Source organism: Macaca fascicularis, chromosome 20 (assembly GCF_037993035.2).
Source record: "Macaca fascicularis isolate 582-1 chromosome 20, T2T-MFA8v1.1".
NCBI classification, from domain to species: domain Eukaryota; kingdom Metazoa; phylum Chordata; class Mammalia; order Primates; family Cercopithecidae; genus Macaca; species Macaca fascicularis.
The window spans coordinates 70,176,567-70,194,535 of NC_088394.1; the positions used below are offsets into that span (position 1 = coordinate 70,176,567).

Here is a 17,969-nt window from a genome sequence, read left to right on the forward strand (position 1 = left end):
CAAGTCTTAAAACTCTATGTGGGATACACTTCTGATGAAGCTTCTATTTGACTAATACACTGTGATGATGGCACTATTCAATTTTATTTTATTTTATTTATTTATTTATTTATTTTTTTTTTGAGACGGAGTCTTGCTCTGTCGCCGAGACTGGAGTGCAGTGGCCGGATCTCGGCTCACTGCAAGCTCCGCCTCCCGGGTTTACGCCATTCTCCTGCCTCAGCCTCCCGAGTAGCTGGGACTACAGGCACCCGCCACCTCGCCTGGCTATTTTTTTGTATTTTTTACTAGAGACGGGGTTTCACCGGGTTAGCCAGGATGGTCTCGATCTCCTGACCTCGTGATCCGTCCGTCTCGGCCTCCCAAAGTGCTGGGATTACAGGCTTGAGCCACCGCGCCCAGCCGCACTATTCAATTTTAAACTACGGAGACAGCTTTTATTCTTTCGATTTGGATCCTGGTAAGTGGTGATACTGCTATGTAACAGTTAAAGCACAAATGTATTGCCAAAGTTAAGGTTGAAGAGTTATGTCTATGCGTAACTAAATTCTGGATTCAATTACAAATACATTTTCCTTTACAAAGACGGCTTTGGAAGGGTGCAAATGCTATGTGTCTGGAAGAGCAGGGGAGGCCTGCAGCTCCCAGTCAGCCGTCTCCATCTTCGGAGGTAAGTCTGCTCCCTGCTGGTAATGCCTGCATCTGCCCAAGGGCCTGTTCCTCCTCTCCCAAGGCACTCACAGCTGCTGTTCACTGGTTGACCCTCCAGCCGGCAACACCTTTCCTCCTCTCCTCCTCTCTGCCTAGAGGCAGCATCTCTCGGCTAGTTAAGTACACACTTGCTCTAAGACAACTAGACCCCCAAACAGAATTCTCATCATATGCTCCTTTAATAAGCCAACTAGAACTGTCCAAAAAGGTGGACACTAAAGTCAGTAATCACTAGGAGTGGTCTAGTTGGGGAAATGGCAAGAAATGTCTAGAAGGAGCCAGCCTAAGTGGGTAAACAGAGATCCCAAAGAAACACCAGAGAAGGCAGACACCTGAGCATTTTAAGCTGCTCTAATGAAATGGAAGGATCTCCCTTAATACACTTATAGACCTAACAGAGCTAATGCTTCCAAGATACCAGTACACCAAAGGTTAGAGTTTAGCTAACCAAAATGTTTTATAGCAGTTTGTTCGCACTTAAAAAAAGTCAGATTAGGGCAGTTGATATGCAAGGGGAAAATGAAGTGTTGAGACTGGACTGCTGATATCTAAGTTTCACCTTGGGAAAACAGAGACACTGCCTGGAAGTGCAGGGCACTCCTGGGCACGCACGTCGTCTTCCAGAGGATATGGAAGGGTGGGTGGAGGGAAACAAAGAGCCTGGGGTGAAAGGAGGAAAAGCAGTCTCTAGCCTTATGCAACGTACAACCCTTGGACTCAGAACTCTCAGTGGACTAATGTGGGTCACCTCTGCGGAGCTCTGCTCTGTGCTGGAGAGTCAAACCCAGAATTCTGGCAGCTCTCTGGAACTCAGCACGGCCCACAAGGTTGAAGGGCCCAGGACAACACACCTGATCCCTTTCCCTCCCTGTTCTAAAAGGAGAGAAACATGACTTTATGGGCCACCTGTGAAGGGGACAGGTGAGGCTGGCCTGACAAAGTCAGGCACACTGGGAGAAGACGAGGGAGGGACGGCTGAACTTTGGACAGCTGAGAGAAAAGCAGCATCGTTTCCACAGCAGACCACTCAGCGTCACTGCGGCGGGGACATTCTGAGGTCAGACCCTTTTGACTAGGAAAAGCAACACACAAGGCAACATGGTTTTTCCCTTTCAACCACTGTGGCTTACTTGCTTACTCAACTAAGAAAGAAAAAGCAACCTTATTATAGAGATCAGCAAGAGATGAAGAAAATTATAGGGAGGCTGCCCTGGCCCAAAGGTCTGCTAACAGCTTCTGCAGGGAGGACGAGGGTGGTGCCCGGTTAACTGCTTATCTCCACTACAGACCAGAGAACGTCTGTGCGATGCCTCTCATCAGTGAGGTAGATGATCATCCTCTTGCCAGAGGTTTCGAGTGCCAGCCCACAGCACAGCGGAACAGGAGAACGAGCTGCCCCTCAGGGCTGCATCCGACACACGGCAACCCCAGCAGAATTAATAGGCTGCTCCAAGAAAATGCAACCCAAGGGAGAGGGACTCGTGCCCCGAGGCCTGCACCACCCCAGCTTGCTCTGCTTTGAGATGCAGAATTTGAAAGCAGCTGTCACCGTCACTCATGTCCACAGTGGAGCTTGTTTCTGTCCTGCCTGTCAGACACACCTCCTGCCACCATGAAAGCTGAGTGGGGCTGGGAAGGGAAAAAGAGTCCAGAGTGACTATTAGGAGGAGGAGGTGGAAGGACAAGGAAGGCTGCAGAGCAAAAATTTTTAAAGTAGGTCAAGTTCAAAATTATATCAAGGAGATGAGAGATGGGAGGCAAAAGCTCCATAAGAGGAACGGAGGCAGAAGGAAGAAAAGCTCCAAGGAGACGCCCGCTCCAGGACAAGATGATGGGGAGAAGGTGAGGTTGCCCTGGCATCACTTCCCATGTAAGTCACTCAGCTCCATGTCATCCTTTCGGCGCTTCTGGGTGAAGAGGGAGGCGACGGGGTAGAGCTTGGCCTTGGCCTGGAAGCGGTATCCCGCGATGTCAATCTCATACTCTCCCCGGTTGATGAAATCCGCTGTCACCACCTGCTCTTCCCCCGTGTCCTCGGAAAAGTTGTGAACAAAGCCCAGGCAAACGTGGCGCTCTAGGCTGTAGCTGTAGGCACTGCTGGTGGTCTTGCCAACGTACTGCCCATTCCGGTAAATGGGCTCTCCCCACCAAGGCCAAAGGTCTAGGTCTGTGTCATGGTCGTCCAGGATGAACATGGTGAGGCGTTTATACACTCCATTCTGCTTCTGCAGCAGGAGGGCATCACGACCAATGAAATCCATGCCCTAAGAAAGAAAGGAACTGCCAAGTCATCCAGCGACACTCAGACCCTCGGCACAGAAAGCAGCACCGTGGGAAGGGTCCCCTGGTGTCACAGCAATGACACAGAGAGGGGCACAGCCGCCTCCAACCACAACCCTGCCAGCTTTTGGGAAATGGTGTGATTTCCACCATGTGAAAAACTGCATGTGAAATATAAAAGACCGCTTGGTAATTTTTGTAACAACAGAGGTACACATTTTGTTGCCTGTTTTATAAACATAAAGTCACAAGACCAGATAGAACAAAAACATTTAGGAAAAAAACTCACTCACTTAATAATACCCTATCAGTACAGTACTTTAGAAGAATGTTTTTTATATTGGCCAGTTGCGGCGGCTCACGCCTGTAACCCCAGCACTTTGGGAGGCCGAGGCGGGCAGATCTCCTGAGGTCAGGAGTTCAAGACCAGCCTGACCAACTTGGAGAAACCCCATCTCTACTGAAAAAAAAAAAAAAAAAAAACAAAATTAGCTGGGCGTGGTGGCACATGCCTGAAATCCCAGCTACTTGGGAGGCTGAGGCAGGAGAATCACTTGAAGCCAGGAGGCAGAGGTTGCAGTGAGCCAAAAATCATGCCATTGCACTCCAGCCTGGGCAACAAGAATGAAGCTCCATCTCAAGAAAAGAAGAAAAAAAAATAGTGATTATCTTTAAATAGACAAAATGTGGGTGATTTTAGTTTCCTTTTTTATATTTCCCAAAATGAGTTATTACTTTTTTTTTTTTTTGGAGATGAAGCCTTGCTCTGTCACTCAGGTAGGAGTGTAGTGGCATGATCTCAGCTCACTGGACCCTCTTCCTCCCAGGTTCAGGCAATTCTCACGTCTCATCCTCCCGAGTAGCTGGGATTACAGGTGCCTACCACCACGCCCAGCTCATTTTTATATTTTTACTAGAGATGGGGTTTCACCATGTTGGCCAGGCTGGTCTCGAACTCGTGACCTCAGGTGATCTGCCCAAAACAAAAAAACCAAAAAAATTAGGCCGGGTGTGGTGTCTCACATCTGTAATCCCAGCACTTTGGGAGGCCAAGGAGGGCGGATCACCTGAGCTCAGGAGTTCGAGACCACCTTGGCCAATGTGGCAAAACTGTCTTTACCAAAATACAAAAAATTAGCTGGGTGTGGTGACACGTCTATGGTCCCAGCTACTTGGGAGGCTGAAGTGGGAGAATCACCTGAACATGTGAGGGCACTGCAGTGAGCCAACATTGCGCCCCTGCACTCCAACCTGGGTGACAGAAAAAGACCCCACCTCGAAATCAAAAACAAAAGAAAAAGCCCACAAAAATTAGGCAGCTGACCAAAAGATAACTAGTTTGTACAAATATTCGTGGCATATTAATGCATCACCATAATTAACTCGGAATAGCCTCCCAGAAAGTACTAGAAATAAGTGGGTTTTTTTGTTTGTTGTTTTTTAATTTTAATACAGAGACGAGGTCTTGCTGTATTGCCCAGGCTGAGCTCAAGTGATCCTCCTGCCTTGGCCTCCCCAAAGTGCTAGGATTACAGTTGTGAGCCACTGCATCTGACCAAGCGTTGTCTATTTATTATGTTTTCTTTTTTTTGAGACGGAGTCTTGCTTTATCACCCAGGCTGGAGTGCAGTGGTGCAATCTTGGCTCACTGCAACCTCCACCTGCTAGGTTCAGGTGATTCTCCTGCCTCAGCCTCCCGAGTAGCTGGAACTACAGGTGCCGACCACCACGCTGGCTATTTTTCGTATTTTTTTGTTTTGCTTTGTTTTGTTTTGTTTTTTTGCCTCCCAAGTTCACGCCATTCTCCTGCCTCCGCCTCCAAGTAACTTGGGACTACAGGCACCCGCCACCACGCCCAGCTAATTTTTTGTATTTTTAGTAGAGACGGGGTTTCACCATGTTAGCCAGGATGATCTCAATCTCCTGACCTAATGATCCACCTGCCCGCCTCGGCTTCCCAAAGTGTTGGGATTACAGGCATGAGCCACTGCACCCAGCCTACTTTTTGTATTTTTAGTAGAGACGGGTTTCACCATGTTGGCCAGGCTGGTCTTGAACTCCTGACCTCAGGTGATCCGCCTGCCTCAGCCTCCCAAAGTTCTGGGATTCAGGCATGAGCCACCATTATTATGTTTTCATTTGAAGATATTTTACCCTATAAAGTTTTCGTTCTCATTTACCTGATGCTAACATCAAGGCCTCAATCTTTTTCCTTTTTCCTCTCATATCAGTTCTTCTTCCTAGTCTAGTGCAGATTCACTACTCAGAACGCTGAGTGAAAGTGGAGTCTGGATAAACACAGTACCTTTTCTAATTTCACCCGAGACTCTCGTCCACATTCCAGGGGTGTGGTGAGGTTATTTATATCCTGACCCCAGAAGGCAAAAAACTTCTCAATTCGGAGACTGCGAAGAGCATAATACCCAGCATTCCGGATTCCGTATTTCTGGCCAACACTCATCACTTCATTGTACACATGCAGGGCGTACTATAGGAAGAGATGGAAAGTTAGTAAGCAGTAGACCTTCAGAATTAAGCATGAAGCATGTCTGGAAGAGCTGATGGCTCACACTATTAACATGGACAAGAGAGGAGGCGTATAAAACTCCCAGGATGTCTCATCCTTGACACACTTAGGGCATAGTCCAGGGGTGATGAGCTGGGGTCACCCCAGCCTGGACTTAAGCTCCATGACAGCAGGATCCATGTCTTTTTACCTTTCTAAAATGTCTTGTGTGGTAATTCTAGCACACAGCAACTTTTACATAATAATTTGTAGAAGCACTCTCACCATTTGGTAAATGGCCAGTCTCATCATCATTTCTAAAACAGTCCACTAATGCTCCAGGGTCTTCATCTGATTCTGGCTTTGTTCTTTTGCTCCAGTTTCCCAACCACTGTCATGCCCTCATGTGCTGGCCCAAGCTGTGAGGCCCAGCTCTCACACGTAACTCGAGACGTGTGCACACATCGGATGACGGTGGGGGAGCCAGGAAGGCAGGGCTCGCCTGCTCGTGTCCCATAGCATTCAGGCTCTCAAGTTGCTCTTTTCTTGGTTTCAGAAACATGTACATTATCAGATCAGTGAACAGAAGGTTTTCCAAACTGAAGGCAAATATTAAATCCCTGTCTGAACATACACTGTTAAGTTTAAAGTCCAACAAAAATGAGACTACACTGTTTGCTTTAAAAACTATAAAATGAAATCGAAAGCAAGACACAGCAAAGAACCAGCTTCAGTAATACTGCAGTTCTTTATCCTAGCGCAGTATGTTTCTATAAACTGCACCACTGTAGCTGAACAGGCATCTACCAAACAGACCCCTACGATCAATTATTTTACTTCATTTTATTTCTTTTTTTTTTTTTTAATTTTATTTTTGAGACAGAGTTTTGCTCTTCCGCCCAGGCTGGAGTGAAGTGGTGCTATCTTGGCTCAATGCAACTTCCACCTCCCGGGTTCAAGTGATTCTCCTGCCTCAGCCTCCTGAGTAGCTGAGATTATAGGCGCCTGCCACCACACCCGGCTACTTTTTGTATTTTTAGTAGAGACGAGGTTTCGCCATGTTGACCAGGCTGCTCTAGCACTCCTGACCTCAGGTGATTCGCCCACCAAAGTGCTGGAATTACAGGCATGAACCACTGTGCCCGGAAGACAACTTTAAATGTGGAAAAAAGGAATCCAAGCTATTGCATGCAATACTTGCCTGTGGTATGTGTATAAGGGAAACACCTGAATCAGCCAAGGTGGGTGCAGGAGACCCACAGAACGCGGCAGAATGAGGAGAAGACAGAGCTGGCGTCTCCGGGGAGCGTGGTGCTCTCCCACCTCAAGCTCAATCCCCGGTTCTTTAGCTAAGAGGATGGCCAAGGAAGAAAGAGGTAACCAGGTGACAAGCGTTGGGCCAGATCCAACTACATGACTAATGTTGGCAAAATCAAAGAGAAGAGTGGGTCTCCACCATTCACTCATTCTTCTCACAAAATACCAGAGATTTAGTGTGAACAAAACGAGAATCTGCCATGTGCCCCCATGTTTTGGAAGACCTTTTCTCAAAGAGACAAACATAAGCTTCCCGGACAAAAGCCAGCTTATAGAGAACCCAAGAGTGGCACAAATAATCTCTTTGACTCATGAAAAATCATAAGAAAGGGAACAGCTCAGGGAAATCAGAAAGCCGAAACCAAGGCCTCCAAGCAAGGATGAAGCTGCCAGAGCCACAGAGCCTCCCCTTCCTGATGAGGTGTGACCACAAGCATCTAGGTGACAACACCTGAACCACTGGGTGGCACTTCAGAATCAACATGTCTGCACAGGCCAACCATGGCAGCTGCATCTGTTTAAACTCTTCCCAAGTCTTGAACAATCTCTTCATCTTCATATTGTTGTAATACTTCTGAGTGTGGAAAAGCAGATGAAATTTCATGCGCTGATATATCTGTGCTTTAATAATTTAAAAAGGGTTGGGCACAGTGGCTCAAATAGTTAAAAGAGGGCTGGACACAGTGGCTCATGCCGGTAATCCCAACACTTTGGGAGGCTGAGATGAGAAGATCATTTGAGGCTAGAGTTAGAGTCCAGCCTGGGCAACATATGCAGACTCTCATTGCTATAAAAAAATAAAAAATAGGCCGGGTGCGGTGGCTCATGCCTGTAATCCTAGCACTTTGGGAGGCCAAGGCAGGCAGATCACGAGGTCAGGAGATCGAGACCATCCTGGCCAACACGGTGAAACCCTGTCTCTACTAAAAATACAAAAAATTAGCCAGGTGTGGTGGCGGGCGCCTGTAGTCCCAGCTACTCAGGAGGCTGAGGCAGGAGAATCGTTTGAACCTGGGAGGCAGAGCTTGCAGTGAGCCGAGATAGTGCCACTGCACTCCAGCCTGGGCGACAATGGGAGACTCTGTCTAAACAATAAATTTAAAAAACAAAATAGCTGGGCACCTGTGGTCCTACCTACTCAGGAAGCTGAGGTGGGAGGACTGCTTGAGCCCAGAGGTTGAAGGCTGCAGTCAGCTATGATCATGCCACTGCACTAAAAAATAGTAGTAAATAAGTTCGGGGCAGTGGCTCACACGTGTAATCTCAACACTTCGGGAGGCTGAGGCGAGAGGATCACTAGAGTCCAGGAATCGGAGACCAGCCTAGGCAACATAGCAAGACCCTGCCTCTACAAAAATAAAATTAAAAAATTAGCTGGGAATGTTGGTACATGCCTGTAGTCCCAGCTATTCAGGAGGCTGAGGCAGGAGGATCACTTCAGCCTGGGAGGTCAAGCTGCAATAAGCCAGTCTGGGTGATAGAGCAATGCCTTATCTCACCAAAAAAAAAATAATTTAGGCCGGGCGCGGTGGCTCAAGCCTGTAATCCCAGCACTTTGGGAGGCCGAAACGGGTGGATCACGAGGTCAGGAGATCGAGACCATCCTGGCTAACACGGTGAAACCCCGTCTCTACTAAAAAAATACAAAAAAATAGCTGGGCGAGGTGGTGGGCGCCTGTAGTCCCAGCTACTCGGGAGGCTGAGGTAGGAGAATGGCGTGAACCCGGGAGGCGGAGCTTGCAGTGAGCTGAGATCCGGCCACCGCACTCCAGCCCGGGCGACAGAGCGAGACTCCGTCTCAAAAAAAACAAAAAACAAAAAACAACAACAACAACAACAAAAAATTTAAGAGAAAACCTATCACTAAAAGTAATATGACTAACATCAAGAAGAAAACAAGCATGCCTACAATCGTTGCTACCTGTCACAATAGGACAAAGGAAGGAAATTATGGGAAGAAAGACTGTGGGCCGGGCGTGGCAGCTCATGCCTGTAATCCCAGCACTTTGGGAGACCGAGGTGGGCGGATCATCTAAGGTTAGGAGTTCAAAACCAGCCTGGCCAACATGGTGAAACCCCGTCTCTACTAAAAATACAAAAATTAGTTGGGTGTGGTGGCACGCCCTGTAATCCCAGCTACTCGGGAGGCTGAGGCAGGAGAATCGCTTGAACCCGGGAGGCGGAGGTTGCGGTGAGCCTAGATTGCGCCACTGCACTCCAGCCTGGGGCATAAGAGTGAGACTTCATCTCAAAAAAAAAAAAAAGAAAGAAAAGATTGTGGAAAAAGAAGAAACTATTACTATTTGCATATGATTAGACTGAACTCAGCCTGCAGACCTTTTTATAACAGCAAAAGACTAGAAATATCATAAATGTCTATTAGTATCGGAATTAATTAGAATGAATGGAATGAATGAATGAATGGAATGCTATGCCACTGTTAAAAAATAAAGAAAAGAAGAACAAGGAAGCTCCTTTTCTTTAGGTACCAACAAAGAAAGAGCTCTAAGACAAATTGTGAAGTGACGCTGGGTGCAGTGGCTCACGCCTGTAATCCCAGCACTTTGGGAGGCCGAGGTGTGTGGACCACTTGAGGTCAGGAATTGGAGATAAGCCTGGGCAACATGGTGAAGCCCCATCTCTACTAAAAATACAAAATTCAGCCAGGCATGGTGGTGTGCACCTGTAATCTCAACTACCTGGGAGGCTGAGGCGGGAGAATCACTCGAACCTGGGAGGCAAAGGTTGCAGTGAACTGAAATTATGCCGCTATACTCCAGCCTAGGTGACAGAGTGAGACTCTGTCTCAATCAAAACAAAAAAAATTGTGAAGTGAAAAAAAAAAAAAACCCAGGATGATGAATAGCAGTATGCTTCCATTTCTGTTTTTAAAAAGGGGGCTTGGCTGGGTATGGTGGCTCACACCTATAATCCCAGCACTTTGGGAGGACAAGGTGGGTGTATCACCTGAGGTCAGGAGTTTGAGACCAGCCTGAGTGACATGGCAAAATCCGTCTCTACAAAAAATTACAAAAATTAGCCAGGTATGGTGACACATGCCTACAGTCCCAGCTACTCGGGAGGCTGAGGTGGGAGGGTGGCTTGAGCCCAGGAGGTCGAGGCTGCAGTGAGCCATGGTCATGCCATTGCACTCCACCCTGGGCAACAGAGTGAGACTGTGTCTCAAAAAAAAAAAAAATTAATTATAAATTTGCTTGCAATATGCATACAAATCTCAAGTGCCATATTAAATACTAATATTATTGGTGACAGTTGGTGAGAACTGATCAGACGGCGCCAAAGACTTTTTAAATGTATTACCTATTCAAAAAAACTTATATAACTTAGTTAAAAATGGTCAAATCTCTTCAATGCAGCCTACCTCAGTTCCCAAGGCCCAATCAGATACAGCTCTCCAAACCTGCCAGTGCTGGTGAATGCCGGGAGTGCCGGCACCCCACAGTGGTTGTGGGAAGAAGGGAAGGGTGCCCTCTCACCTCTATGGGGATGTACAGCATGAATCCTGGCTCTCCTGTGTGCGTCATGCTCATCACCCGGATCCCATTTGCATAGCCCACGCTCATCTCCTGCAGGGACAAAGTTAGCAGTCAGCCTGGGCACTCACATTGCTTGTTAAGGTGGGACGCCTGGGGAAACCTTTCATTAGTGCTGCACCCTCTGCTTACTGTTGAGTGAAACAGACGCCAAGGCAAGAATTTCATCCTGAAAGCGGTGAATTTCCAGGTCCTGAGGCACTGAGAATGGAGCACTGCCTCTGTGACACCTGTACTTGCTACTGTTACCATCTCAGGAGTTTTAGCCAAGCTGATGGTGGAGAGTGGAGGGAAGTCTTTGACAAGCACAAAATATTCCTCTTTGCCAGGTCCTTGTGTTAGTCGGGGGTTGCAGCACAATGAGGACAAGGCGAGTGTCTTCTCTGGGGGACTCAACAGACAAACCCTGGCCACCTGCCATACAAAAGATGATGCCGGATGCCCACAGACATGATTCATCTGCTATCCTGGGGTCAAAGACGGGCTTCTGATTCTCAGGACATGTTACATAGATGCTCAGTTCCCTAACAGCGGCCACTGATGCAATCACTGTTCCTATAAAGGAAAGTGGAAAGTCCCAGACAGCACTGAAGTGAAGTGCTTCCATAGGAGGCTGACAGGATGTGGCACTCGCCGGGTGTTGAGCATACAGGTCACTCTTCCAAGCAGGAGAGTGAACACTGGGAGGGGTCCACTGACAGCTAACAGTGGAGAGTTTTCTGTTGCTTCACTTTGCCTCGGAGAAGGAAAACTGTGAAACAATTTGTAGGTGTTACCAACTTTGGGTGAACTTCTAAGAGTCTCCATCAGTAACTGCCTGGAAGTTGCTGGTTACAGGTTGCCAAGATGTCTGTCCGTTTGGCTGTCTCTAATCAGCTGCTTCCTGGGGAGGATTCTGTTGTCATTGCTTTCATTCGATTACAGTTTGTTTCACTCAGCTCTGGTAGCCACTTACAGGAAAGAAAATTATGTAAGAAGTTCAGAGATTCACCTACGCCATTTCTTCTCTGAAGATGCCACAGACACAGAAGTTACTCTGTGTACAGAAAAGAGACCACACCGCATGGAGAGAAGGGACCTAACTTCGACAGGCATTTTTGTGTGCGTCATAATCCTGTAACTTCAAATTTTGATCCAGTGTTACAGAAACCAAAAAGCATACAGACTTTACATTTAGAGAACCTAAATCCACTTCAAAGATATCCTAATGCTTATCAAATAAGGAAAGCTTGGAGTGTAAAAAATAAACAGATAAGGCCAGGCACAGTGGCTAACACCTGTAATCCCAGCACTTTGGGAGGCCTTGGTGGGCGGATCACCTGAGGTCAGGAGTTCGAGACCAGGCTGGCCAACATGGTGAAACCCTGTCTCTACTAAAAATACAAAAAATTAGCAGGGCATAGTGGTGGGCACTTATAATCCCAGCTACTCAGGAGGCTGAAACAGGAGAATCGCCTGAACCCGGGAAGTGGAAGTTGCAGTGAGCCGAGATCTCACTATTGCATGCCAGCCTGCGCAACAAGAGTGAAACTCTGCCTCAAAATAATAACAACAAATAAATATACTCAGTCACTTCTTTGCTAATGAAGGGCAGCACATTTTTTTTTTTTTTTTTGAGACAGAGTCTTGCTCTGTCACTTAACCTGGAGTGCAATGGCGCAATCTTGTGCAGTAACCTGGAGTGCAATGGCTGCAACATCTGCCTCCCAGGTTCAAGCCATTCTCCTGCCTCAGCCTCCCGAGTAGCTGGGACCACAGGCATGCACCACCACGCCTGGCTAATTTTTGTATTTTTGTATTTATTTATTTATTATTTATTTTTGAGGTAGAATCACACTCAATATATTGCCCAGGCTGGAGTGCAATGGCACGATCTCGGCTCACTATAACCTCCGCCTCCCAGGTTCAAGTGATTCTCCTGCCTCAGCATCCCGAGTAGCTAGGATTACAGGCATGTACCGCCACATCCAACTAATTTTTGTATTTTTAGTAGAGATGGGGTTTTGCCAGTTGGCCAGGCTGGTCTTGAACTCCTGACTTCATGATCTGCCCAGCTCGGCCTCCCAGAGTGCTGGGATTACAGGCATGAGCCACTGCACCTGGCCAGCGCACTCTTTTATTTGAGACATAGTCTCACTCTGTCACCCAGGTGGAGTGCAGTGGCGTGTTCTCGGCTCACTGCAACCTCTGCCTCCCGGGTTCAAGTGATTCCCGAGCCTCGGCCTCACAAGTAGCCGGGATTATAGGCGTGTGTGACCACACCTGGCTAATTTTTGTATTTTTAACAGAGACAGGGTCTCACCATGTTGGCCAGGCTGGTCTCAAACCCCTGACCTTGGGTGATCCACCTGCCTTAGCCACCTAAAGTGCTGGGACATGAGCCACCTCACCCAGCCAAGACACACTTTGTGGGTGTTAACACCATAGTAAGAACAGGGAGCTGCCACCGCTATGAAAGACACATTCTCTACCCATTTAAAAACAGAACTTTATCAGCACTCACCTTGCAAAAGAGGCTTGGGAAGTGGTCTGGAGTCATAGGGGCATAGGACAACTCGGACAGCACATCCACAGCTCGAGGGCCAATCAGATTGAGGGCTAAATGGAAAAGAACAAGAGATGTCCAGCTCTCCTGCTGAACAGGTGAGCCAATCGGAAAGGTCTACTCTAGACTTGCTCAGCTATAGCCAGGCCTGGGTGCTGAGACCAGGAATACATCCCTTTGCTTAGGCACTCCAAGGATGGATGCTAAGCACCCCGATTCTGGTGAATACACCTCTGCCAACAGGGCCTGTGAATGCAGCACGGCTGGCCATAACTGCCCACACAATTTCCGTTCTCCTCCTTTTCCCAGCACGGCTAAGTGATGGAAGAAGCCCCAACCCAAATCAGTACCCTGAGGAGATCTGCCCAACCAAAAAGTATATGGACTTTAAATTCGGAGAAGCTAAATCCACTTCAAAGATATCCTAATGCTTACTACATAAGGAAAGCATTATTCCAGACACCAGTGTTTGGGATATCAGCTTGTGCTAATCACACATCATCCATCCTAAGCCAGGCTAGAACATGACTTTTATTCAGTAACATTCTGTAGTATGCCAATCCAGGAGCAAGATGTAAATCATATTCGCTACTACAAGGAATTGAGAATGAGGGCCTGGGAGAGCAAACGCTGGTGGGGCCAAGGGGCAAGATCAGTTAGGTAGGAGGGCGGGAGGGGTTAAGTTGAGACGGCTGAGGGTGAGAAAATCAGGGAACCAAGTCATCCTTAAAAATTAGGTACTCATGGCTGGGCGCGGTGGCTCACGCCTGTAATGCCAGCACTTTGGGAGGCCGAGATGGGGCGGATCACGAGGTCAGGAGATCAATACCATCCTGGCTAACACGGTGAAACCCCGTCTCTACTAAAAATACAAAAAATTAGCCGGGCATGGTGGCGGGAGCCTGTAGTCCCAGCTACTTGGGAGGCTGCGGCAGGAGAATGGGACGTGGAGCTTGCAGTGAGCCGAGACTGCGCCACTGCACTCCAGCCTGGGCGAGACAGCAAGACACCGTCTCAAAAAAAAAAAAATAAGAAAAATTAGGTACTTATTAAAAAAAAAAAAAACTTTAAAATTTACTCATTCCTTCAAAAAATAAATGACCTCCTACATGCAAGCTGTAGGGGATATAGCAGTGAACAAAACAAATAGAAACCAAAGCACTAACTCATTTCACACTTCACCTACAAAAAGAGGAAGGGGCTGGGCATGGTGGCTCATGCCCGTAATCTGAGCACTTTGGGAGACCAAGGTGGGTGGATTATCTGAGGTCAGAAGTTCGAGACCAGCCTTACCAACATGGTGAAACCCATCTCTACCAAAAATATAAAAAATAACTCACGCCTGTAATCCCAGCACTTTGGGAGGCCGAGGTGGGTGGATCACGAGGTCAGGAGATTGAGACCATCCTGGCTAACATGGTGAAACCCCGTCTCTACTAAAAATACAAAAAATTAGCTGGGCGTGGTGGTGGGCGCCTGTAGTCCCAGCTACTTGGGAGGCTGAGGCAGGAGAATGGCGTGAAACTGGAAGGCAGAGCTTTCAGTGAGCCGAGATCACACTACTGCACTCCAGCCTGGGCGACAGAGCAACACTCTGCCTCAAAAAAAAAAAAAAAAATTGGCATGGTGGCATGTGCCTGTAATCTCAGCTACTCAGGAGGCTGTGGTAGGAGAATCGCTTGAACCCAGGAGGTAGAGGTTGCAGTGAGGGGGGATCGCACCACTGCATTCCAGCCTGGACAACAGAGTGAGACTCCATCTCAAAATAAACAAACAAATACATAAATAAATAAATATAATTAAAAATTAGTTGGGTGCAGTGGCATGTGCCTGTGGTTCCAGCTACTCTGGAGGCTGAGGTGGGAGGACTGCTTGAGCCCAGGAGGTTGAGGCTGCAGTGAGTTACGATGGTGCAACTACATTCCAGCTTGGGCAACAGAGCAAGATCCTGTCTCAAAAAAAAAAAAAAAAGTCTTAGAAATCTACTTTTCTTTTTTTTTGAGACAAAGTCTTGCTCTGTTGCCCAGGCTACAGTACAATGGCATGATCTCGGCTCACTGCAACCATCGCCTCCCAGACTCAAACGATTCTCCTGCCTCAGCCTTCCAAGTAGCTGGGACTATAGGCGTGCACCATGTCCAGCTAATTTTTGTATTTTTAGTAGAGATGGGGTTTCATCACGTTGGCCAGGCTGGTCTTGAACTCCCAACCTCATGATCCGCCCACCTTGGCCTCCCAAAGTGCTGGGATTACAGGTGTAAGCCACTGTGTCCAGCCTTCAATTTTCTTTTCTTTTTTTTTTTTTGAGACGGAGTCTCACTTGTCTAGGATGGAGTGCAGTGGTGCGATCTGGGCTCACTGCAACCTCTGCCTCCCAGATTCAAGTGATTCTTCTGCTTCAGCCTCCCAAGTAGCCGGGACTATAGGCATGTGCCACCATGCCCAGCTAATTTTTGTATTTTTAGTAGAGATGGGGTTTCACCATATAGGCCAAGCTGGTCTTGAACTCCTGACCTAGTGATCTGCCCACCTCGGCCTCCAAAAGTGCTGGGATTACAGGCGTGAGCCACTGCGCCCTAGAGATCAATTTCCTATGACCAGAGAGCCTCTTCTATGCTAACTCTAATGTTCATTTTTGAGGGTCAAATGTAAAGAAGGCAAACGTGGAAGACATATCTGCATCTGCTGGCCTTTTCCACGTGGCAGAGCCTGAGGCCCCCGTACCTGTGTACTTCCAGGTGACGTCCTCCAGGAGCAGGTTGCTGTCTTTCGGCATGTGTTTCTTAAGCCAAGCCCAACAGTGGACCTGCTGGTCGGTTGGAGAGATCATGAAGAAACTGAAAAGTGAGACCCCAAAATAATCAAAAGCAGGCAGCAGAAAAAGGATCAAGAAACAATAAAATCTTATTTAGTTTCAAAGCAATGAGGCAAACACTAGGAAAAGATTTCTTAGCTTTCACAGAAGGCCAGTAGCACCATTCTAGGATATACCACCTAACAACAAAACAAAATTCTAGCTTCCTGTTAGTGCCAAGAAATTATACAGATTTATTAACGTAAGACATCGGCTAGGCACAGTGGCTCAGGCCTGTAATCCCAGCACTTTGGGAGGCCAAGGTGGGCGGATTGCTTGAGCTCAGGTGTTCAAGACCAGCCTGGGCAATGTGGCAAAATCCTATCTCTACAAAACACACAAAAATTGGCTGGGTGTGGTGGTGGTACCTGCGGTCCCAGCTACTTAGAAAGCTGAGGTGGGAGGATCACTTGAGCCCAGGAGGTGGAGGCTGCAGGGATCCATGATCGCATCACTGCACTCCAGCCTGAGTGACAAAGTCAGACCCTGTCTCCAAAAAAAAAAAAAAAAAAGACAAGGCATCTTCTCCCACTAGGGTACATAATCTGGTGGGCTTTTTAAAATTTTCCTCCTGGTGATTTCTTTTTGTTTAGGACTGTTAATAAACTGGTTTTGATTTCATGTAATGATTCTTAGTCCCTGGGATTTATGGTTCCTGGAGAAGCTCCTGAAAGCCTCTGCTACAGTACCCCTAAGGAATCAATGTGTTGGAGGGAGCAGAGACGACGGCAGCTCATCTCACCTGCGCTTGTTCAGTCGTGCTATGCTGCAGTCATTTTCATACCCTCCACCCTCGTTGAGCATGCCGGTATGCACAATGTGGCCCACAGGCACATCCAGGTCATTGGAAAAGAGGTACTGTAGAACTTCTAATGCCTGATCCCCAGTGGACTGCAGGGTTAGGGAATGAAACAAGAGAGAGTGAGCGTGAGAGCACCTGGCTGGGCCACATGGCCCCACCAGCAATGAACCTCACTGAGAAAATTCAATCAGCCAATTCCCACGTGACAACATTTGCAGACGTACTCCACTGCAAGAAGCTCCAGGCAATGCTAGCTATTGATTCTTATGATAAACAGGCCTCTATAGCAAATCAAAAATTTGAAACAAGGAGCTAAAATTTCAGAAAAATGTTACGATACAGATGAAACACAAAAATATACCAGAATTCTTAAGAAATCAGTTTTTTGTTTTTGTGTTATTTTTTAGATGGAGTCTCACTCTGTTGCCCAGGCTGAGTGCCGTGGCACAATCTCAGCTCACTGCAACTACCGCCTCCTGGGTTCATGTGATTCTCCTGCCTCAGCCTCCCTACTAGCTGGGATTATAAGCGCCCGCCACCACGCCCGGCTTTTTCTTTTTTTTTTTTTTTTTTGAGACATTCGTTCTTATCACCCAGGCTGGAGTGCCACGGTGCAATCTCAGCTCACTGCAGCCTCCATCTCCTGGTTTCAAGCAATTCTCCTGCCTCAGCCTCCCAAGTAGCTGGGATTACAAGTGCCCGCCACCACGCCTGGCTAATTTTTTGTATTTTTGGTAGAGACGGTTTCGCCACGTTGGCCAGGCTGATCTTGAACTCCTGATCTCAGGTGATCTGCCGTCTTGGCCTCCCAAACTGCTGGGATTACAGGTGTGAGCCACCACTCCTGGCCTTAATTTTTATATTTTTAGTAGAAACGGGCTTTCACCATCTTGGCCAGGCTGGTCTCGAACTCCTGACCTCAGGTGATCCATGCCCCCTTGGCCTCCCAAAGTGCTGGGAAAACAAGCATGAGCCACTGCACCCACTCAGGAATCAGTTTTGAAGAAGAAAAACAAAAGGCATTCAATAAATATGCAGTTTCCTAATCCATTATTTTGGTTCCCAAACACTTACTGTTATCTCAAACTTTGTGAAAGAGGACATGTCAATGACACACACAGCTTCCTTACAGCACTTGACTTCAGACTCCACGATGTCAAACCAATCTGGCTTATAGAAAGTCTTGCTCTGCTCCAATGCCAGGAGGTCTACGGAATGGAAAAATCACAAGGTGGAAAGAAAATGAGGGAACTTACACTGGAGAGTCTCCCTGTAGAGTTTAGTGTAGTCCAGGTGGTTCTTATTCTTCTGTAACACATTCTAGCTTATGCACTTGAAAATACATTTTATTAATTCCCAGTACAAAAAAAAAAAAAAAGAGCAAAAATGAGAATGTGACT

General features: G+C 47.4%; 1 protein-coding gene across 9 annotated transcripts in view; it reads right to left on the bottom strand.

Annotated features, from left to right (window-relative positions):
• PDPR (pyruvate dehydrogenase phosphatase regulatory subunit) overlaps nucleotides 1–17,969 on the bottom strand; it is a 59,129-nt gene that overhangs the window by 11,467 nt on the left and 29,693 nt on the right. For 6 of the 9 annotated variants that reach the window (XM_074027597.1, XM_015442804.4, XM_074027596.1 and 3 more), the window contains 7 exons: nucleotides 17,644–17,777; nucleotides 16,510–16,658; nucleotides 15,638–15,750; nucleotides 12,872–12,966; nucleotides 10,312–10,401; nucleotides 5,297–5,479; nucleotides 82–2,975 (listed from right to left, as the gene is read on the bottom strand). In XM_074027597.1, the coding sequence (XP_073883698.1) occupies nucleotides 2,571–2,975; nucleotides 5,297–5,479; nucleotides 10,312–10,401; nucleotides 12,872–12,966; nucleotides 15,638–15,750; nucleotides 16,510–16,658; nucleotides 17,644–17,777 (1,169 nt within the window). In that variant the 3' untranslated portion in view covers nucleotides 82–2,570. Of the gene's footprint in view, nucleotides 1–81; nucleotides 2,976–5,296; nucleotides 5,480–10,311; nucleotides 10,402–12,871; nucleotides 12,967–15,637; nucleotides 15,751–16,509; nucleotides 16,659–17,643; nucleotides 17,778–17,969 lie in introns of those variants that run through there. The other 3 variants (XR_012429138.1, XM_065537163.2, XR_006694947.3) reach the window with 3 other exon arrangements.